This window comes from Chiloscyllium punctatum, chromosome 5, assembly GCF_047496795.1.
Source record: "Chiloscyllium punctatum isolate Juve2018m chromosome 5, sChiPun1.3, whole genome shotgun sequence".
NCBI classification, from domain to species: Eukaryota; Metazoa; Chordata; class Chondrichthyes; order Orectolobiformes; family Hemiscylliidae; genus Chiloscyllium; species Chiloscyllium punctatum.
The window spans coordinates 40443571-40467999 of NC_092743.1; the positions used below are offsets into that span (position 1 = coordinate 40443571).

At 40.8% G+C, this 24429-nt stretch overlaps 1 protein-coding gene across 1 annotated transcript in view; it reads right to left on the reverse strand.

Annotated features, from left to right (window-relative positions):
- The window catches only part of dhx30 (DEAH (Asp-Glu-Ala-His) box helicase 30), an 89685-nt gene that overhangs the window by 61326 nt on the left and 3930 nt on the right, over positions 1–24429 (reverse strand). The window contains exons 3-9 of the mRNA XM_072570118.1: positions 23270–23380; positions 19591–19889; positions 16559–16679; positions 10597–10746; positions 9596–9748; positions 4475–5308; positions 614–689 (exon numbers count right to left, since the gene is read on the reverse strand). Coding sequence (XP_072426219.1) covers positions 614–689; positions 4475–5308; positions 9596–9748; positions 10597–10746; positions 16559–16679; positions 19591–19889; positions 23270–23380 — 1744 coding nt within the window. The remainder of the gene's footprint in view (positions 1–613; positions 690–4474; positions 5309–9595; positions 9749–10596; positions 10747–16558; positions 16680–19590; positions 19890–23269; positions 23381–24429) is intronic.

Sequence of the window (24429 nt, forward strand, 5' to 3'; positions counted from 1 at the left end):
ATGATGGTATCTATCCAAAACTGGATGGTGAATGGCTTGCACGGAACTTGTGGCTGGGATTGTTCCTATATATTTGCTGCCCTTTTCTTCTAAGTAGCTCTGTATGGTGCAGTCTGAGGACCTTTGGTAATTTTCTTGTGTGATGTTGGCGTAGGGCAGGATGCAAATAAAAACAAAAATCTGCCACAGGTATATTCTGGAAAAATACAATGCAGGAATGGGAAGAGAGGCAATTGTAGGTGATTCTCCAGATATCATTCAGCAATTAAGACAAACGAGGGAAACTCTATCCAACTTAACAATGAAGGAGAGGCGTATTAGGATGTCAAAGATTCTGGATGGGTGTAGAAAGACAAAGGTAAACAGTTTATCTTTGTCCCAGTGGAACATTATGTAACTTGCGATCTTGGTTGAAATGTTTCTGTTCACAGTGTTTGTTACTTTAGTTGAGATCAATAACTCAGGGTGGATTAGAAATCAAACGTTGGACCTTCCTTGTCTACATATTTGAGGACGAAGCCAGCTTGTAAAGTCAGCCAGTAAGTAAGAACTAGAAATATCCCTCTTCTGTTGTCAGCAGTAAACAATAGGAGTTCAAACAAGCTTCCCTTACCAGACTCACTGTGAGCATCAATGTGTAAAATTGTGTCGGTGACCAGATCAAGATCAGGGACAGGATCCTCCTCATCCTGTTGACATCACAAAACCAGAGTTGATTAATACTACCGAAAACTCAGAACAGCTTGATCAAGTAATGTACTGTTTTGCACTAATATACGAGAAATCCTTGTGATCTTAAGGACCAATTATTTTGTGGAAGGAAAATTATGCACCAATTGAAAGCTGGATTAATGCTGCAAGTCACAGATCACATCTACAGGTTCCTGCATGCACTCAGAAACAGTGATAGATTCAAAGATCACTGAAGGCTAAAAGCTGAATTGAAATGTGCTGTGCATTACAGATAAGGAATACATCAGATTTGATCCTCAGCCCGAATCAAGCCCAATTTTAACTTAGGAACCACGATCAAGATACAGAAGGAGCTTGATAGAGATAAGTAATAGAAAAGTACAGTGGAAATATTAATGCAGTATTTGCTGATAGCAGCAACTGCTGGCAAATATACATGCACGCTCACTAGGGAACGCACAATTCCAATCAATGACGTCATCACATAGACGTTACATGTGATACTATGCACAAATGCATTGCCACTTGCAACATTCTGAACTTGGTTTCAGTAGTGGGGTGAGGGACACCAGATGGGCAGAAACTCTGGAGAAAGGAAGAGGGCTCAGAAGCTGGGGTGTGGGCAGAATAAACAGTATCCATAGCAGAAGGTAACAAAGGGACCCCAAGAGTGCTTCCATTTCACTTCCCCAATCCCAATCCCAATCCCACATAGCTTCCCATCTTCCATGTCCCGATCTCTCTTCAACTCAGCCCACCTCAGCCCTTCCCAATCTCTTCTCTCAGCTTCCACACCCCCAAAATCTACAAATGTGCAACTTAAAGCAGCACACACAGTTCATGCGCCAATATTGGCAAACACAGCCAAGTTGTACTAGTTATTAGAGAGAGGGACAACTAGTGATGAGTTTGACCTGACAGTCACCATTCCTTCAGGACCTTTATGGTAACCACAGCCAATATGGAAATTCAATGATGGATAGCAAAGGTCACTGTGGCAGAATTTATAAGCCCCTTTGCAATGAGTCTGCATATAAATTAAACAAATTAGATTGGCAAAGGTGGCCTGGAAGATTAGTTCATACTGCAGTCAGAAATTATCTTGGAAAGAATATGCTTGAGTGCCAAACCAGGAGCTGGACAATTTAGACCTGATAATGTGCAATGAGACAGGGTTTAATTAATTAATATCCTTATTCTAAAGCAGCCTTGGATCAACTGTGATCGTGACACGATAGAATTTCACATTCAGTTTAAGGGTGAGAAGTGTAGGTCTAAGACTCCTCCCTTAAATTTAAACAAATTACAAGGGTATGAGTGGGCAGCACGGTGGCACAGTGGTTAGCACTGCTGCCTCATAGCGCCAGAGACCCGCGTTCAATTCCCGCCTCAGGCGACTGACTGTGTGGAGTTTGCACGTTCTCCCCGTGTCTGCGTGGGTTTCCTCTCACAGCCCAAAGATGTGCAGGTCAGGTGAATTGGCCATGCTAAATTGCCCGTAGTGTTAGGTAAGGGGTAAATGTAGGGGTATGGGTGGGTTGCGCTTCGGCGGGGCGGTGTGGACTTGTTGGGCCGAAGGGCCTGTTTCCACTCTGTAAGTAATGTAATGTAATCTAATCTAAAAAAAAAGATAGCTAAAGTCAACTGGAAAGCAGGTTCAGTAAACTTTAGAGCAGAAGTAGCAGACATGTAAGGAGATATTTCATATCTCAGGGTGATATATTACTTTGAGTGCCATCTGTGGTTAATTAAAGAAGGATAGTATCACATTAAATTAAAGAGCGAACAATATTGTGAAGCTGAGTGGTGAATCAGAAGATTAGTCAGATTTTATAATCTTGCAAAGAATGACGAATAAAAGGAAGGAGAGATTAACGTTTAAGAGAAAGCTTGCTAAAAATATTAAAATGGATACCAAGAGTTTCAAGCAGGTTAAAAAATGGCTAACTAAAATGAGGATTGACCCCTTAAAAAGGAAGTGTAGAGAATTAATATTGGAAAAATAAGAAAATGGTATTAGCATGGAACAGAAATTTATGCTTGTCTTCACTGTAAAAGACAAATAATATTTCAAGAAAAAAATGAAACCTTTTCATCTTGCATAAATCAGGACAATTTGCAAGAATACTATTACAAGAGAAAAATAAGCATTTATATTGCATGTGAGGTATGGGCAGATTGGTTGTCAAGTGAACTGTGATCAGTAGAGGTGCTAGCATAGAGAATGCACCCATTAACAAAAACTGCAGACATACTCTAGGTGTAGCCTAAATAAAAGCTCATATAAACGTTATAAAGTATCTTTATTGCTAAACTCCAATACCTTAACACAAGTTAATACATTATCAGCTTTCCGAATGACTTGCTGTATCTGCATGCTAACCTTCTGTGGTTCAGGTAAAGGATATCTACCTCCCTCTGAATGCAAACATGTCCAAGTTTATTGCCATTCAACAAATACTTTGCTTTTATACTTTTTCTATCCGAATGGAAAATTTCTTGCTTTGCCACAACGTATTCCATCTGTCATGTTCTTGCCTGTTCACACAATCTGATACACTCTTTTGTAACCCACTTGCATCCTCCTCACCACTTATTTTCCCATATAACTTTGTATCATCAGCAAATCTAAATATGTGATCACTCAGTTCCATCATCCAAGTAATTGATGTGGACTGTAAATTATTGAGGCCTAACTACTATTCCTTGCCACCTGCCTCTAGCGCCACTGTGCTTTTATTTCAGAGAGGTGCAATGGTAGGACATGTTCTTTTTGTTTGCACAAATGAATAATTTGTTGCTTCCAGCAAAGTCATAATGTTAGCCTGACTGATCATTTTGAATTGTTTATTACTGTAATTCATGACCCTCACATGTTAGCAAGGAGGCCTTTTCAGTTCCCACTGGACTCAGTGTACCATTGCTTACTCAAATCCAAAAACTATGTTGGTGTTGCATAATCTGGGCAGTTTTATTATTACTGAGGAACCTCGATTATCCAGCATTCAATTATCTGAATATCGGATCATCCGACAAGATCGCAAGGTCTCTTTGATCAGCTATGTTACTCTGCATTCGATTAACTGAACAAAATACTCCCCGCCTGTCTCCTTTGGATAATGGAGGCTCCTCTGTAATATACTTTTATTGTAATGGATTTATACTACAGTTTGGTTTGTCAGGCTATTTCAGAGCACAGTAAGAGTCAACCACATATGAGGATCTGGAATCACCTACGGGGCAGAATTTGCAAGAATAACAAATTTCTTTCCAGAACAACCAGTCAGGATTTGTGAACAATCAGATGGGTTTCAGCGCATCACTGCTTATACTAGATTTCAATTCTGGATTTGTTTAATGAGCTAAATATATTGTTGTCTGTTGTAGCAAAGGTATGCCCCATTACTTCCCCAATCATATCTTAGTACTATAGTAGTTTACTGTCAACAACTTGCAGGCACTGTCTGGCACTGAGTCAGTGAACTTTCAGCCTAAACTTCAGTCCAGGCACGAGCAAGTAATTTAGAGAATCTTAAAACATCTACATGAACTGAAAAGGACAGACACCTAACATCCTAGCCAATATTTATCTTTCAATCAAAATACCTAATAATAGATTATTTGCTCAATAATCTGACTTCGATAAATTAGCTATTACTTGCTTAATAACAAACCACTTCTGGGCAAAAATTGTTAATTTGGTGTGAAATACTTTAAGACACTCAGAAACAAAAAAACAAACAGCAAGACAAACCACTTCCTCCTTTATCAAGCTACTCACTTGATTGAGCCCAGTCAGCTTCCTTCGTCCCAGCATTGGTAGGAGGTCATCCAGGTAAAAGTCCTTCACCGGAAACATGAATCCTGGCACAGTTACTATGGGGCAATTCCCATAATATTCCGATATACGCTCAGTGTCACTGGTGGCACTCATTAAGATGATCTTCAGATTCGGGTTGGATTTCATTATCTTCTTCAATAAGATGAGCAGGAAGTCCGTGTTGACATCACGTTCGTGGACTTCATCCACAATGACATGACTGATGCCTTCTAGTGAGGCATTACCTTGTAGTTTCTTCAGCAGGATGCCAACAGTGCAGAAGAGTAAGGCTCCACCTCTAGGGGGCAACATGCTCTCCAGCCTCACCTGGTAACCCACGTTTTTCTTCAGGCTTGGTCCCAGCTCATAGCCTACTCGTTGCCCCACTGATACTGCACTGATCCGTCGGGGCTGTGTTATTAAAATGTTACAGCGTGCTCCTCTGTTGTCAGTTATGAACTTCTCCAGTATAAACTGAGGGATCCTGGTGGTTTTACCACATCCAGTCGCTCCAGCTATGACTACAACCTGATTTTCTTCAATGGCAGAAATTATTGCTTTCTTGTGCAAGTCTACTGGCAATGGCTTAACTTTCACAGGCTTGTATCGCTGCCACAGCCAGAGCAGTTTCTGATTGATTTGCTCTGCCTCTTCTTGTGACAATGGGACATACATTTCTCCTGTAATAGCATCGCTAATCAAACCACTGCCAGACACCGAATCCGCAATCTCTGGGCTGGGGCTAATGGACTGGTACCCACAGTCATCATCTTCAGAGGCTGTTTCTACTGAATGCTGCAAGAGAATGAGAGAGAAAAAAAATTGGTCACTTGCAGAGGATAGATGGAGAAAGAATTAAAGGTGAGTGTACATCTCTCAGTTTAATGAAAAAATACTGAAAACAATAAATAAAACAGTGAATGCTCAAAAATTAATACAATATTCTCCCCTCCTCTACTGAAGGTGTTAACTCTAGGCCACAGCTTTGGTCACAGTGTTTGCAGGAAGTCAGTATTACATTTCTTATAAAACACTGATATTGCTTTCTGAAATAAGAATAAACTCAGCAGATCCGGCAGCAATGTGGAGACAGAAATATGATTGCAATTTTGAGTCCATTACAACTCTTCCTCAGAATGCTCTTTCTTCTCTGGCATCTCAATCAATTAAACATTCTTCAGACATTAATGTATTGATTGATGTATTGATTTACTGTTGTCATATGCATTGAGATACAGTGAAAAGTATTGTTTTGTGCGATATATAGGCAGATTGTATGATACAAAGTGCATCGGGTAGCAGAATACAGTGTAACAACTGCAGAGAAGGTGCAGAGAGAGCAAGACAGAGATCAGAATTAACATTTGACAAATATGTTGTGGCTGTACAGGGTAATTGTTAGGCCTCTTTCGGAATAGTGTGCGCAATTCTGGTCTCCTTCCTAGGGGAAGAATGTTGTGAAACTTGAAAGGGTTCAGAAAAGATTTACAAGAATGTTGCCAGAGTTGGAGGGTTTGAGCTACAGGGAGAGGCTGAATAGGCTGGGGCTGTTCTCCCTGGAGTGCCAGAGGCTGAAGCATGGCCTTACAGAAGTTTATAAAATCATGAGGGGCATGGATAGGTAAATAGGCACGGTCATTTCCCTGGGATGGGGAGTCCAGAACTAGAGGGCTTAGGGTGAGAGAGGAAAAATTTAAAAGGGACCCAAGGGGCAACTTCTTCACACCTCTATGGAAGAAGCTGCATGAGGAAGTGGTGGAGGCTGGGACAATTACAACATTTAAAAGGCATCTGGATAGGTATATGAATAGGCAGGGTTTAGAGGAATGTGGGCCCAGTGCTGACAAATGGGACTAGACTAGCTTAGGATATCTGGTCAGTATGGACGAGTTGGACCGAAGGGTCTGTTTCTGTGCTATGAATCTCTATGACTGTAAGTCTGTTCAAAAGTCTGTTAACAGCAGGGAAGAAGCTGTTCTTAATATGTATTCAAACTTTTATATCTTCTCCATGATGGGAGAGGATGGAAGAGAGTATGACTGAGGTGGGAGTGGTCTTTAGTTGCCTTCCCAAGGCAGCAGGAAGTATAGACGGAGTCAATGGTTGGAAGGGATGGACTGGGCTGTGTCCACGACTGTCTGTAGTTCCTTGCAGTTTTGGGAAGAGCAGTTGCCATACCACACTGTGATGAGTCCAGGTAGGATGGTTTCTATCCTGCATGTATAAAGTTTGGTACGGGTCTTGTGGATGCTGAATTTCCTTAGCCTCTCGATGAAGTAAAGATGTTGTTCTGTTTCTTGACCATTGTGTCAACCTGGTCAAGTTTGTTGATTTTGTGTCAGAGAACTGCCAGAGAGATGTAACACATATCCAGTTAAGTTTGAACAAATGAAGATAGCTTATTTATCTGCTGTTGAAGCTGTAAAATGAAAGTTCTTTGCTGCTTTTATTAATTTCCAAGATCTGAACTGAAACATTTTAAAAATACATGTTTATCCAAATGAAAACTGACCTTGTTTTGACAGATTGTTGATGATAACTCCCAGGAACTTGATGCTGTCGACCATTTTCACCTCAGCACTATTGATGCAGACTGGGGCATGCCCTTCACTCCACATCCTGAAGTAAATGACCAGCTCCTTTGTTTTACGATATTGATGGAGAGATTGTTGTCTTTCCACCATGCCACTAAGCACTCTATCTCCTTTCTGTATTCTACTATCTTGTCATTTGAGATCTGAGCAACTAGGGTGGTGTCGGCAGCAAACTTGTAAATGGAGTTGGGGTGGTATTTGGCCACACAGACATGAGTACATGAGGAATACAGTAGGGAGCTGAGTACATAGCCTTGCAGGGCACTGGTGTTGAGGATTATGGAGGAAGTGTTGTCACCTATTCTCACTGATTTCCATCTATGGGTCAGGAAGTCGAGAATCCAGTTAGAGAGAGAGAAGACTAGGCCTAAGTCTCAGAGTTTAGAGAGGAATTTGTTTGGAATTATAGTATTGAAGGCAGAACTGTAATCATTAAGTAGGAGCCTGATGTCGGTATCCTGTTATTCAGGTGCTCCAGGGATGAGTGTAGGACCAAAGAGACAGCATCTGTTATGGGTTGGTTGTGTCGGTCAGCAAATTGCAAAGGATCAAGGCAATTTGGCAGGGTGGAATTTATGTGAGCCATGACTAACCTCTCAAAACACTTCAATGATTATGGAGGTCAGACCCTCAAGGCGTGATTTTTCTTGGACACCGGGGTGATGGCGGTCTTCTTGAAGCCGATAGGGACTTCAGATCACAGAAAGAAAAGGTTAGAGATGCCTGCAAATACTCCCACCAGCTTGTCTGCACAGGATCTGAGTATGAGTCATACATGAGTTCAGAGAATGGTTTTTAAAAACACAACACAGGACATTAAATCATTAACTCTTTGCAGTAACAATCCAATTAGTTCCACTCCCATCCTCTTCCCCATCATCCTCTGTATCAGAGATTTTTAGTTGTTATCTACATGCGTGCATGGAGGGAAGGGAGGTGAATTCATCCGATAAGGAAAGGAAAACTACAACAACCTATGGACTTTCCTTGTTAAATTAGTTGCTGTTAAAGTATAAAAAAAAAGGTCAGTTTTCATTTGGATAAACATGTATTTTTAAAATGTTTCAGTTCAGATCATGGGAATTAATAAAAGCTGCAAAGAACTTTCATTTTACAGCTTCAACAGCAGATAAATAAGCTATCTTCATTGGTTCAAACTTAACTGGATATGTGTTACATCTCTATGGCAGTTCTCTGACACAAAATCAACAAAGACAAGTTTTGAACATCAATTTGAAAAGCTATTTCAACCAATTCCTGATGCCTAACATTCAGATTGGTCATAAATATAACACAAAGGCTTTTTAAAATTCCTTCACAGCTCACATCTGCGTATCAAGTGGAAAAGAGATAACATTGTGTTCAGGGGGATGCTGTTCATTGATGTAACATCAGCTATAGACCAATTGGAAGCATGGGTCAGAAGGATTTGAGTTCACATCCCACTCTGGAGACTAAAGCACAACTGCAAAGTTGACATCCAGTGCAGTGATGAGGGAATGTCGAACTATGACATATTTTGGATGAATGTTAAACTGAGGTCCCATCTGGCCTCTCAGGTGAACAGAAAAGATTTCATAGTCGAGGAATTATTCCTATTGGCCTGGAAAGTATTTATCCAGTCAACTTTAAGAAATAGCTCATCTGATCATTTACCATGCTGCTGTCATGTGAGTTACTTTGTGCAGCTCATTCTGGTATCACTTGGCTACAAGAGAGGGAGGATGGGGAATAGCCATCAGGAATTCTGCTTCAGGATACAGCCAACTCTGTTGGAATACATGGCTGGAGAAGTCAAATGGAAATCAGATCCAGCTTTGTGCTGATGCACTCCCTCCAAACCAACATCTCAAAAATCAGAAATTCTGCAAGTACTTCACACAGGCATGCACTCAAAGGATGGCCGTAGAATTTTTAAAGCCTGTATAGTTCACCTATAACCATAGGAGAACTGTTCATAAAATTAGCATCTTACTGCAGATGTCACCATTTGGTCCACTAATTTTGTAATGTCTCTTTAAAAGAGTTGTTTAATTAGGCCTACGCACTGTTCTTTACTGTTCAAGCACGTTTGATTGCTGCTTTTGAACTGACTTCCACCATCTGTCTTAGGTTGTGCATTCAAAATCATCAGCACTCCTGCATAAAAACATCTCTTCTCGCCTGCTCTCTGGTCTTTCACCAGTTACCTTAGATCTGTAACCTCCAATTATCCACACTGCTGCACTGGAAACAGTTTCTCTTTATCCATTCTTTCGAATCATTCAATTTTCAACTTAAACATTCTCTGTTATAAGAACAATCCCAGCCTCTTTAGTCTCTCCACTGTTTTAAAAAAGATTATTTAAACTTGTGAAGAATGATGCAAATCACAGATTTAATAAGATATGATGATAAGATCATAATTAAACAAGGCAGTCGAAACATCAGCAATCCTAAGTAAGTAGCAGGCAGACTTTACCCCAAGAGATGCTAGGCTATCACTGACCTGGTCCAAATATTGCTGGATTCGTTGCTGGAGGCTCTTTGGGATTTCTATCCTGGTCGGCCTCCGCTCCTTTTCATTCAACTCTTTTATTGCGGCCAAGTTGTACATGGCATGGGTCAGTGGATGATTTTTCTGGTTAAGCAAACCAAGCTCCTGCCAAGCAAACATAACCACACATAGGTTTTTCTCTACTTTTTTGAAATATATTGTCCAGTAAGCATAATATAGCAAAAAAGACCATATTAGACAAGTGGATCATAAAATCTTAATAATGCAGATGGCATGGTGCTGTGATTTCATCTTCAGTTCAAACTGTAGGAATAACGATCACCACTGATGGATATGCATATACAGTAACAAAATGCACTTGCTAATTTAGCTCTGTCTGAAAATCTCACACAAGGATATAGATTGACTGGGTGAGAGAATTGGGAAGGTGCTGCTCTGGTGAAGAGAGAACTGAGATTGAGGATAAGGCAATACAGAGGAGTTGTGAGCAGGGAACACTATTGTTTCTAATCAGTGTTATGCCTGCCTTGAAATGTTTGTCTCAATAGTTTGAAATTCATTATTCTGGAACTAATTTGGTCTGTACATGCCCTAACTAATTGCCAGGAAAATGGGCCATCTTGAACACTCCACGTGCTGACAGTGCCATCACAACTGCAGTCATCATAAGCAATGTCCCACCAGATAACTCTTAAATTCTCAAATTAGGGGTTAAACTACCACTATATGGTTCAGTACCACTCAGTGCTGTACTTGCTATTGAGGCATATAGAATATTCAAATAGGCTTTAAGATTGCTAATCCAACTCAGCTCTCCTGATACCCCAGGTGACAAATTTAAAATTCCAACACCTAGCTGGAATGCAATCCAACTAACCAACACTATGTAATCACTCAGTTGGTACTTCACATGGGGAAAGAAAGACATTGAATATTGCAATAAACCAGCTCAATGCTGAGCACAAGTATGGCTTGCAGCAAGTTGCAATCACCTTCAACTTCTTACAGACTAAAGCTGCTGCTCTTCTTTCTGCTTCAGTTTTCCGCCGACCACTTGCAACAAAGGTCATCGGGGTTGGCCACTGCACCTCAAGCCGGCATACCTTGACAGGACCATCTTCTGTAGAGTATTTCAGATAGTCCTAATGGAGCAGCACATAAAGGTTATAATGGTATCACTGCCATTTATATGAGCAGAAATATAGGAATCAATGAACCAAAAAGAAATAGACCAATGTAACTTAGCCAGCACAATTTAGCAGTCATGTAATGCAACAATATTGGAATTATACCATGTGGATATGCTAGATTAATCAGAGACTAAAGTCCTTTTTTAAGGCTATGAGCTAAATTAAGCAAAATAAAAACTGGACAAATCCAAAACATAAATATTCAGGCTAAATAGAAGAAACCTCAATTTACTAATGGCAAAATCAATGAAGAAATTGAAGAAAAGCGTGGTTCTGTCATTTTCTTTTCGTAAAGAATATTTATGTATATTACAATTAGCCACTTTTACTTAAACTATTACAAAAAATGTACTGCAAATTTGAAATACATAGAACCCTCGTATGCGCAGATTTGGCTTCTGCTGTTTCAGTTATCTGTGGTTTACCACGGCCCGACAATATTATATGGAACATTCCAGAAATAATTCCAGAGCTGCTGGGAGGCAAGTTTCCCACTGAAATGATAGGGTTCACTACTATCCGCGGTTTTGGGTATCGGCTGTAGGTCTTGGAACGTATGGATATGGGAGGGCACCTGAATAAAAAAGATAGTCCTGCAACCTATATAATACAGCAAAAATACTGGATGGGCATTGAATGCTCATGTCAGGTGATGAGGTAACTTTAGGATGAGGTATTTGAGAAATTCAAGACTGCTTTTATCCTCTTTTATAATTTTTAACTCTGCGAAATATTACTATTTAGAGTAAAATTTCAAGAGTAAAGTGGTAACTCTCTGCTTTTAATAACCAAAGGTGACCATAAGGCCCAAAAGCAGAAACAGGCCATTCGGCCTATCACATCCATTATGTCAAAACACAAACAGAGAATACGGGCATTGACCTCTCTCACGTGCTAAGCAAACACTCCATCATTTGAGCTAATTCCTTCATAAAATCTTGTTGAGAAGATAGTTCAATCAAACCATAATGAGCTAAGCTATCCGAGTTACACAACAGCAGAAAAAACATTTATTCACTCTCTTCCTGGCCCAGAAGCACTAAAATCAATGGTAATATCCCAGATGCTGATTCCAAATGTGAAGCAATAACTCCTGGAAATAGAAAATCAATAGAATTTGTGCCAAGGTGAGAGAGTTACATAACATAAACTTTAATCCAAGAAACACATAAGGCCAAGACATTCAGCCCCTTGAGCCTGTTTCAGCATTCAATCAGATCATGGCTGATCTGTTGCCTATGTACCTGCCTTTTGGCCCATTTCCCTTAATACTTCTGCTTAACAAAAATGCATCTAACTCAGATTGACAGTTAACAACTGATCTAGGATCCACTAACATTTGTAGAAAGGAGATCCAAACCCCTATCACCCGTTGTGTATCTGTGCTTCCTAACATCTCTCCTGAACAATTTGGCCCTAATTCTGAAACTATGCCCCTTGTTCTAGAATCCCCAATCAGTGAAAATAGTTTATCGTTATCTACCCTATCGTTTCTTATTAACATTTTGAAGACTTTGATCAGATCACTCCTTAATCTTATAAACTCAAGAGAAATCAGACCTAATTTGCATAATCTATTCTCATAATTTAACCCCTGAAGTCTAGGCATTATTCTTGTAAACTATACTGTATTCTCTCCAAGGTCATTTTGGAGACATAGATAGAGAGGGACAGGAATGGTTGTTGCAGGTTCCAGGATTTAGCTGTTTCACAATGAACAGAGAAGATGATAAGAGACCCGGGTTCAAAACCCGCCTCGGGCAACTGTGTGTGTGGAGTTTGCACATTCTCCCCGTGTCTGCACAGGTTTCCTTTGGGTGCTCCGGTTTCCTCCCACAGTCTAAAGATGTACAGGTTAGGTGATCTGGCCGTAATAAATTGCCCATAGTGTTAGGTGAAGGGGTAAATGCAGGGGAATGGGTCTAGGTGGGTTGCTCTTTGGAGGGTCGGTGTGGACTTGTTGGGCCGAAGGGCCTGCTGGGGCGGCACAGTGGCATAGTGGTTAGCACTGCTGCCTCACAGCGCCAGAGACCCAGGTTCAAGTCCCACCTTGGGCAACTGCCTATGTGGAGTTTGCACATTCTCCCAGTGTCTGCGTGGGCTTCCTCCGGGTGCTCCAGTTTCCTCCCACAATCCAAAGATGTGCAGGTTAGGTGAACTGGCCGTGCTAAATTGCCCGTACGTTAGGTGAAGGGGTAAATGTAGGGGAATGGGTCTGGGTGGGTTGCTGTTCAGAGGGTCGGTGTGGACTTGTTGGGCCAAAGGACCTGTTTCCACACTGTAAGTAAACTAATCTAATAAAAAAATGATAAGGGCGGGGATGGCATTATTAATCAAGGACAGTATTACGGTGGCAGAAAGGACATTTGAGGACTCATCCATTGAGGTAGTATGGACTGAGGTTAGAAACAGGAAAGGAGAGGTCACCCTGATGGGAGTTTTCTCTCAGCCTCCGAATGTTTCCAGAGGTGTAGATGAAAGGATAGCAAAAATGATTCTCAATAGGAGCGAGAGTGCCAGGGTAGTTGTTATGGGGGCCTTTGACTTTCCAAATATTGACTGAGAATACTATAGTTCGAGTATTTGAGATGGGTTAGTTTTTGTCCAATGTGTGCAGGAGGGTTTCCTGACACAGTATGTAGATAGGCTAACAAGGGGCGAGGCCATATGGATTTGGTACTGGGTAATGAACCCAGCCAGGTGTTAGACTTGGAGGTAGGTGAGCACTTTGGTGATAGTGACCACAATTCAGTTATGTTTACCTTAGCAATGGAAAGGGATAGGTATATACCACAGGGCAAGAGTTATAGCTGGGGGAAAGGCAATTATGGTGTGATTAGGTAAGATTTAGAATGCATAGGATGGGAAGAAAACTGCAAGGGATGGGCACAATAGAAATGTGGAGCTTATTCAAGGAACAGCTGCTGCGTATCCTTGATAAGTATGTATCTAGCAGGCAAGGAGGAAGTTATCGAATGAGGGAGTTGTGGTTTACTAAAGAAATTGAAGCTCTTGTCAAGCAGGAAAAGAAGGCTTGTGTCAGGATGAGACATGAAGGCTCAGTTAGGGTGCTTGAGAGTTACAAGTTAGCCAGGAAAGACAGAATTAGGAAGAGCCAGGAGGGGACATTAGAAGTTGTTGGCAGATAGGATCAAGGAAAACCCTAAGGCTTTCTATAGGTATATCAGGAATAAAAGAATGACTGGAGTGAGATTACAGCCAATCAAGGATAGCAGTCGAAAGTTGTGCATGGAGTCAGAGGAGATAGGGGAAGCACTAAATGAATATTTTTCATCAGTATTCACACTGGAAAAAGATGATGTTGGCGAGGAGAATACTGAGATACAGAATAGATGGGATTGAAGTGCACAAGGAGGAGATGTTAGCAATTCTGGAACATGTGAAAATAGATATGCCCCCTGGGCTGGATGGGATTTATCCTAGGATTCTATGGGAAGCCAGGGAGGAGACTGCAGACCCTTTGGCTTTGATCTTGATGTCATCATTGTCTACAGGAATAGTGCCAGAAGATTGGAGGATAACAAATGTTGTTCCCTTGTTCAAGTACGGGAGTAGAGAAAACTCTGGTAATTATAGGCCAGTGAGCATTCCTTCATTTGTGGCTAAAGTGTTGGAAAAGACTATAAGAGGTAGGATTTTAATCACCTAGAGTGGAATAAGTTGATTAGTATACACGGTTTTGTGAAGAGTAGGTTGTGCCTCACAAACCTTATTGGGTTCTTTGAGAAGGTGACCAAACAGGTGGATGAGGGTAAAGCTGTTGTGGTGTAAGGTGTTTTATAAGGTTCCCATGGTAGTCTATTGCACAAAATACAGAGGCATGGGATTGAGGGTGATTTAGCGGTTTTGATCAGAATTTGGCTAGCTGAAAGAAGACAGAGGGTGGTGGTTGATAGGAAACGTTCATCCTGGAATTCAGTTACTAGTGGTGTACCACAAGGATCTGTTTTGGGGCCACTGTTGTTTGTCATTTTTATAAATGACCTGGATGAGGGTGTAGAAGGATCGGTTAGTAAATTTGCGGATGACACTAAGGTCAGTAAAGTTGTGGATAGTGTCCAAGGATGTTGCGGGTTACAGAGGGACATAGATAAGCTGCAGAGCTGGGTTGAGAGATGGCAAATGGAGTTTAATGTGGAAAAGTGTGAGGTGATTCTCTTTGGAAGAAGCAACAGGAATGCAGAGTACTGGGCTGATGGTAAGATTCTTTCTACTACCAAGAATGAGCAGAGAGATCTCGGTGTTGATGTACATAGATCCCTGAAAGTTGCCATCTAGGTTGATAGGATCGTTAAGAAGGCATACCGTGTGTTAGCTTTTATTAATAGATGGATTGAATTTCGGAGCCATGAGGTCATGCTGCAGCTGTACAAAACTCTGGTGTGGCCACATTTGGAGTATTCCATTCAGTTCTGGTCACCGAATTATTGGAAGCATGTGGAAGCTTTAGAAAGGGTGCAGAGAAGATTTACTAGGATGTTGCCTGATATGGAGGGAAGATCTTACGAGGAAAGGCTGAGGGACTTGAGGCTGCCTTTTGAGACAAGAATTGAGACACATAATCAGAGGGTTAGATAGGGTGGACAGCGAGAGCATTTTTCCTCAGATGGTGATGGCTAGCACAAGGGGACATAGCTTTAAATTGAGAGGTGATAAGTATAGTACAGATGTCAAAGGTAGTTTCTTTACCCAGAGAGTAATAGGGGTGTGGAACTGCCTGATGGAACAGTAGTAGACTCGCTAACTTTAAGGGCATTTAAATAGTCATTGGATAAACATATGGACGAAAATATAAAGGTTAGATGGGCTTCAAATCGGTTTCACAGGTCGGCGCAACATCGAGGGCCAAAGGGCCTGTACTGCGCTAAAATGTTCTATGCTATATCAATAGATCCTTCCTAAGACATGGTGCCCACATCTGTCCACAATATTCCAAGTAGGATCTAACCAGAGTTAAGTATAATGCAGCATAATTTCTGTATTCTTGTACTCCAGTCCTCTAGATATAAAGGTCAAACATTCCATTAGCTTTCATGATTTTTTTTCTGTTTGTGACATTTTAAGGACCAATGCACCTGAAAACCTAATTCTCTTTGGACGTCCATTGTATTTAACTGCATAACATTTAGAAAGTAGCCTGATCTATCCTTTATCAGTCCCAAAACGGATAACATCACAGTTGCTGATCTTAAACTCCATCTGCCACAGCTTCCCCATTAGTCTATTTTGCAATTTTATGCTATCATCTATACTGTCCATAGTACTGCCTAATAATTAATTTAAGAAAATTACCAAAGTAGTAACAGATACTGATGTAGTGTGTTTTCAGGAATCAGTTCATAAGAGGAAGGCCAAAAGATCTGAAAACTTTGAAACCAGTGATGGAATGGGAAACAGAAAATATAGAGGGGTTTGAATAGGACAAGGAAACTTTTGGTGGGCAGGCAACAAGTATAGCTTTGTACATTTGATGCTTTCAAGGACACTATGCACCATTTATTCATCTTCACCATGGAGAAACTTTCTATGTTAGATTCAACTTACAGATTTAATTGCTTGGTCCCCAAGAATAAAATGTTAAGCAAAATTCCAGATCATTAACCTGGCCTGCTCAACTCTACCTGCTGGCATCCCCAGCCAACATTCCCTTCTTTCCACTTTCTCTCGGCCCCAAATCAGGCCCTATCAGGTCTTTGAGAGGGACAGTAACCAAGGTGTTTCCTCATCATTCGCTTTTACATACCGTGACCGTAGAAGAGGTGGTTGCAATTTGTATGACTTTTGATAGGAGGTTCTTCGGCTCAGGAAACTGTGTGAGGGCCTTCATTGCACTGGTGTTATCTGTCATGATATTCTGAACTGCCCTGTCCAAACAGAGAGAAAAATCAGCGTTAACACTGACCCAGATAAACAGTGGGGACAGGAAAGAAAAGAAAACTGCAGTTGATTATACAATGCCACAAAGAGATTACATACTGATTGCATTCAAAAATAAATCTTGTTCTACAGTGATACTATAGGACAATAGCAAACTGTTACTTTATGAGCTCATGGTAGCATCACTGATAATCACAACAGTTTATGACATCACACAGTAAGCTTAAAAGGGAAGGAAAATTCAGGGCAGAAACATATCTGTAGATAAATATCTGCAGAAGATCCAGTAATCTATATAGATTGACTCTTAGGCTGATCTTTAATCATCACCAACTGTTCAGGTTCAATACTCCCTATATTTCTTTTTGCCTTCAAACATGCAACTTCAAATCTGGAAGTGGACTAGATGCAAGAGTTCAGAAACAAATCTTAACAATTGGAAAAACAGCACAATTTTTATGAACAACAGTGATAGTTACTTAAATAATTTCTCTCCCACCCTTCCCTGCCATCCCTTATTTTCATGAAATGCAAGCCTTTTCTTCAGAGACACATGGTGCCTAGAGGCATGTATTAGATCCAAGCAGAGAGATTTGCTAGTGCTACTCGGGAGACTTTAAACCAGGAGGGAGAGGGTGCCAAAGAGATCGTGCAACTTAATGTTCCAGGGTATAGATGCTATAAGAAGGACAGAAAGGGGGACCCGAGAGGAAGAATAGCAGCATTTTTAGTAAAGGATAATATTTGGTTGTACTTAGGGAGGATATTCCTGGGGGAATGTTCAGTGAAGGTCTGAGAAACTCTATGGATGGAACTGAGAAATCAGGAGGGGCTGATCACTTTATTGGGATTGTAGTATAGGCCCCCAGAGAGTGAGTAGGAAATTAAGGAGCAAATACATCAGATTTCAGATATCTACTGAACATAGACTGGGACTGCCACAGTATTAAGGGCTTGGATGGAGAGGATTTTATTAAGTGTGCACTAGAAAAGATTTTTATTCAATATGTGGATGCACCTACCAAAGCTTGACCTTATTCTTGGGAAATAAGGCAGGGAAAGTGACTGCAGTGTCAGTGGGAGAGCACTTAGGGGCAAGTGATCATAATTTTATTAGTTTTAAAATGATTATTGAAAAGGATAGATTTAATCTAAAAGTTAGAGTTCTAATTTGGAGGAAGGCCAATTTTGATTGTTTTAGGTAGCAACTTTCAAAAGTTGACTGGGTGAGGCTGTTTGCAGGAAAAGCATCGATTGGAAAGTGGGAGACCTTCAAAAATGAGGTAACGAGAGATCAGAGACAGCATGTTCCTGTTAGCGAGAAGGGCAAAGTTGATAGATGTAGGGAATACTGGATGACTAGAAAAATTGAGGGTCTGGTCAAGAAAAAGAAGGAAGCATACGTCAGGTATAGATAGCTGGGATTGAGTGAATGCCTGGAGTAGAAGTATACTTAAGAGGGAAATCAGGAGGGCAAAAAGAGAAAGCTTTAGCAAATAAGAGTTAAGCAGAATCCAAAGAGATTCTACTAATATATTAAGGACAAAAGACTAACTAAGGAGAGAGTAGACCTCCTTAATGAACCAAAATACAGTTTTAATTGGTTTGCTATTTCTTTTTCCCCACTGCAATTTCCCTTGTTTCTGACTGTAAGGAACTTAGAGGTGTCTTCACTGACCTTTTTTCTCTTCAAATACCTAAAGAAGCTTTTACAATCAATCAAGAAAGCTTCCAGTCAAGCTTACTCTCATACTCTATTTTCCTCCTCTTATTCAATTCCCTTGACAACCATTACTGATATGTAACCTGCTCCAAATCATCAGATCATTTGTTTTTTTTTTCAGCCAATTTGTACGCTCCTCTCTTGGATCTAATATTATCCCCAATTTCCCTTGTTAGCCATGGTCAGACCACCTTTCCCTTTTATTTTGTGCCTGACAGAAATGAACAATTTTACAGTTCTTCCTTGAGCTCTTTAATTATTTGTCATTGCCTATTCACCATTATCCCTTAAAGCAGTTTTCTTTATTTAGATTCAGGACCCTAATCTCAGAATCAACTATGTTACCCTCCATCTTAAATGAAGAATTTTACCACATCATGGTCACTTTTCTCCAAGGGACCTTGCACAGCTAGATTGTCAATTATTCCATTCTCATTATACATTTCTTTCCTTTATTAATTCAAGTATGTGTATTTCAGATTAAGGACTTATGCTCGATGCCAGTCTAGACCTAGATTGTTTGCTCAAGATGCTGTACTGGGACATCAACCAATAAATCACAGAGTCCCTACAGTGTGGAAACAGGCCCTTCAGCCCAACAGGTCCACAGTGACCCACCGAAGAGTAACCAAACCACACCCATTCCCCTACCCTATTCTCCTGTATTTACCCCTTACTAATGCACCTAACCTACACATCCCTGAACACTATGGGCAATTTCCCATGGTCAATTCACCTAATCTGCACAACTCCAGAGGCAAAAGTGGTATTACTGATGCAAGTCTGACACACATGATGATTCTTGTATATCTTATACTCTGCTTTTAACAATGGTGCTGGTTTGGTCAGGCATTGCAATCCTAAGTAATCAAATTACTGCAGATGCTAGGTAATAGAAATAGCATGTCAGATAGCACTTGTCTTTCACCCAAAATATTAATTTTGTTTCTTCCTCCTGTAGATGCTGTTTGGCTTGCTAAGTATTTCCATCGTTCCTGTTTTTAATGCATCGTTAAGCCTGATAGCCACCTTTATAGCCTCATGGCTGAACTACCTGTTTGAATGTTTGAAGCAATCACAGGTATCAATGTTACAGCTTCCCTTTTAATTGTTGGATTTGCTGCATCCAGCCAACACTTTAAGACAAAAGACGATTAAATACCTATTGAGATTACCTTGACATCAGTTTATGCTGAGGTGTTTTGTCTGTGATAGAGAGAAACTCTGTGCAGTCCATTGTCCCTTCCTCTACCTCCTCGTCCACCTCATTTTCCTCCAGCAGACCCACTTCAGTTGGTGCAGATGTTTCTTTCTCAATATTCTTCTGCCTGAAGGCTATCTTATGAGCATTGTTGGTTGAGTTGTTCATCACCGAGTCCACTTCAGTCGGAGGTAAAGCAGCAAATTTTGCAGCCAAATCCTGGTAGTCTTGAGCTTGGAACAGCTGATTCTTTGGTCCCAGCAGACCCCATTGCTGCCAAACAAAATCAACAAGATACAGTCTTAAAAAATGAATACCATCAGCAAAGTCTATTTCAATCTGTGGTATATTGTTACAAGATAAATTCCATCAACTTTGGACTTTATGCATTTGTCCTTAAAGCAAGGTGACCACTTATACAGTACCAGATTAGACTAGAAATATTTTTTCCTTTTTTACCCACAAATTGTGGCTATTGCCAGCTAGGCCAGCATTTAATGCCCATCCTTAACTGTCCTCGATATATTGGCAGTAAACTACCTTCTTGACCTGTTGAAGTCCATAAGAGATACATGTTCACATAGTACGACTGGGGAGTTCCAGAACGATGACCCAGTGACAGTGAAAGATTTTGGTGGGGTGGCGAAGGATTGGGACCACCATGTGAAAGATGCTGCTAGCTTTTGAGTTGCTGCAGTGCATCTTGTAGATGGAACACATGGCTTCAATTGTGTCAGTGGTGGATGGAATGAATTTCAGAGGTAATAGATGGAGTGCCGAGCAAAGAGGCTGCATTGTCCTTAATGATGTTGAGCCTCATGAATGTTAGTGAAGCCCTACTCAGCAACAAAGTGGTGAACATTCCATCAAACTCCTGAAGTGTGCCTTGTAGATGGTGGACACGCTTAGTGGCCTCAGGAAAGGAGTCACTCGTCTCAGAATTCCCAGCCTATAGCCTACACTTGCGACCATGGTTTTATATAGCTACTAGATACAGTATTTACATGGCCAGGTCTGCTTTTGGTCAATGGTAACCCCAGAATGCTGACAATGGGGATTCGATGATGCTCATTCAAGTGAAAATACAGGGGCAATGATTGGATTCTCTGTTGGTGGGCATTGTCTCGTACTTCTAATGATGCAAATGCTACTTGCCACTTGTCTGCCTAAATCTGGCTGCCATCTAGGTCTTACTGATGTAGGCATGGATCATTTCAGTATCTGAAGAGTCACAAATAGCAGGGAATAGTACTGCCAGCAGCAACATTCTCACTTTTTAATCATATGATGGAGGGAGGGCCACTGCTGAAGCAGTTGGAGATGGCTGGACCCAGGAAACTATCTTAAGGTATTCCTGCACTGACGTCCTATGGCTGAGATGGTTGACCCCCACCATCTTCCTTTATGGTAGCTAAATAGTTACAGGTGTGAAAGGATATTTGATTCAGTTCGAGAACATCACAGTAAGAGCATGGGCATGTTTTCTAATCAACCTGTTCAGAGATATCATTACACCTCTGGAGTAGGTGGGGTTACAGATACTACTACTGCACCACAAACGTCCTTAAGCTCCTCAGGGTATATATTTTAATCAAATTGTTTGCAGATGTTATGACACATCCCAGGAGCAGGTGAACTTGAACCCAGGGATCCTAGTCCAGAGGTAGGAGCACTACCACAAAAGCCCTTAAGCTCCTCCTGGGCTAAACCATCTTCAGATGCTCCAAAAATGGCTTTCCTTCCAACATAAGATCAGAAGTATCAGGGCATATCAAAGGCGAGAACTTCATCTTTACTGCCTCTTTGTTAATAATTGAATGTGCACTGATGATCCTCACAGGCATTAATTACCCACTAGAAAAGGTGGCAAGGATATTTGAAAACCAATGATATCACAACTGAGCCCAACTAATTATTGTGGTTGACTCCTCTCCTGGTTTTGGTACTAATAAACAAGTTGTAATATGCCTGCAAAACCCCAGTTTTATTAGCACGTAATCACACACTACACTGCACCAGATCCTTAATTTCTGAAGAGCAGCATGGGGTTGGGGTCAGTTACCAGGTTGGATATAGGATTGGCTAACCAAAGAAAAGGAGAGAATCGGGATAAATGAGTGTTTTTCTCATTGGAAATAGTGGGGTACCACAAGGTTCGGTTGCCTGGCTAAAATATTTACAATCTCTATTAATGACCTGGGAGCAGGGATAGAAAGTACATTAGCCACATTTGCAGGTGACACTAAAATAAGTGGGAAAGTAAATGCAATGAAGATGTAAAAAATTTATAAATGTATCAGGATAGGTTCAATGAATGGGCCAAAATTTGGCAGGTGAAGTTTAACATGAATAAGTTGGGCGGCACGGTGGGACAGTGGTTAGCACTGCTGCCTCACAGCGCCAGAAACCCGGGTTCAATTCCCGCCTCAGGCGACTGACTGTGTGGAGTTTGCACGTTCTCCCCGTGTCTGTGTGGGTTTCCTCCGGGTGCTCCGGTTTCCTCCCACAGTTCAAAGATGTGCAGGTCAGGTGAATTGACCATCCTAAATTGCCCGTAGTGTAGGTAAGGGGTAGATGTAGGGGTATGGGTGGGTTGCGCTTCGGCGGGGCGGTGTGGACTTGTTGGGCTGAAGGGCCTGTTTCCACACTGTAAGTAATCTAATCTAATCTAATCTAATCTAATCTAATCTAAGTGTGAAGTTACTTATTTTTGTCGGAGGCTTAAAAAGGCAACTTATTATCTAAGTGAAAAAAAGCATCAGAGTGCTTTGATTCAGAGACATCTGGGTTTCCTCATGCATAAATCACAGAAAACTACTAAGCAGGTACAACAGATAACAAATAAATCAAATGGAAATTTGGCGTTTATTGCTAAAGGAACGTAGTGTAAAAGTAGGGAAGTGTTGTTGCAACTGTCACCTGGAATAATGCATACAATTTTGGTCCCTTTACTTGATGAGGGTTGTAGTTCAGATACTGAAATGATCCATGCCCATATCAGCATTGGAGGTAGTTCACAGAAGGTTCACTAGATTGACTCCAGAGATGAGACGTTTATTTTATGAAGAGAGATTGACCAGTCTTAGACTACATTCTCTTGAATTTAGAAAAATGAGAAGAGATCAAATTAACGCATACAAGACATCAAAGGGGACTGATAAGGTAGTTACAGGACAGTTCTTCATGTGGAGCAATCTAGAATGAGATGTCATAGTTTTATGTTAAGGGGGAGCAGATTTAAATCAGACACAAACAAAAATTACTTCTCTCAAAGGGTTGTGAATCTGTGGAATTCGCTACCCCAGAATGAGATGGTTGCCAAGACATTGAGTAAATTTAAGATCGACAGATGGATTGAAAGGTTATGGAGAATAGGCAGGCAAGCGGAGTTGAAGCTAAGATGAGATCAGCGATAATCACATTATATGCTAAAGCAGGTTTGAGAGGCTGAATTACCTACTCCTGCTCCTCGTTCTTATGTTCTCATCTAACAAGTCTAACCATGAGCCTCATCAATACCCTCAGTCCATCGGGAAACTTGCAAAAGGCCCTCTGTAAAGTACATCTGGGGACACACAGAAAACAAATGGAATCTCTGTGCCAGATGATCGCAAGTGCAAACATTCTCAGCAACCAATGTCGCATTATCATACCTTGAATATCCTGCAGGCAGCTGCAGCAGCATGTTTCTCTGCAACGACTTTCTTATTGCCAAAACCTTCCACTTTTAGTTTTCTTGGCCAACCAATGTACAGAACTGTTTTCTTTGTAAAAGAAAAAAGACTGTTATAAATTGCCAACAAGCCATAAGGTACAGCTAGAAATAACAGTTGGCATTGCATACTGTAAAATCAGAGATGTACTGAAATATATTAAGAATAAAACAGGCCAGAAGGTTATAACTGCTCAGAGCAAGCCTAGGCCCTGCTGACAGGGCAAGTCCAGCTCAAGGGAAAAATCACCTCCTGCTCCCAGGAACAGTTTCAAATCATTAGGGGTGAAAACGTGACCAAAACTGATTTCAGAGATCACACGGATCACAGCCATGGCTACAGCTGTTCACTGTTTAAAGATTTAGACTCAGGAATTTTAAGTACAACTTCAAACTTTGTAGCCAACATCAGAGATGCAGTTAATTTAGAAAATGGGGCTACGGCAAAATAACATAAGTTAATGAAATTTGCAGAATTTAATGTGTGATCAACTTCAACGAGGTTATAGAAAGCAGGATGGGAAAATTTTATACAGAGCAAAAACACTGCTGTGGATCTGCTGAGACTGTATTTGTAGCACAGAAACAATGAAACACATAATGCCAACATTTTGGTTCACATAGGCGGACCAATCGCTTGGTCTAGACAACCAAGTGTGCTGTAAAACTATGAACTGTTTTTAAGAAAAGGTCAAGCTTCAAGAGAGGTTGAAACATACCAAAACAAAATTAGGCGAGGTCAACCAAGGTGATTAGAACCCACTCAACAATTCATGCCAAATTGCAGTCAGGAACAGTAATAATTTGTATTTTTGTAGAACTGACACATAGAACAGGTTAACTTGTCCCTAACCTCATTTCAATAAACAATTGTCAGCATTGGTTAGAGGCTTCTAGTAGAACATTGTTCATTCAACCAGCAACATAATCTACCCAGCAATTTGAGGAAAGGGGTCAAAAGCAGCGATGTATCCAATAGTACAGCACACTGAAGAAATCAATACAACACACATCACTCAATCTTCAGATTGAGTCCTGCCACCTGAGAACTGATGAAAGAGTTCTCTTGGGAGGTTAAAGAAATTAGATTCATTAGTTTTC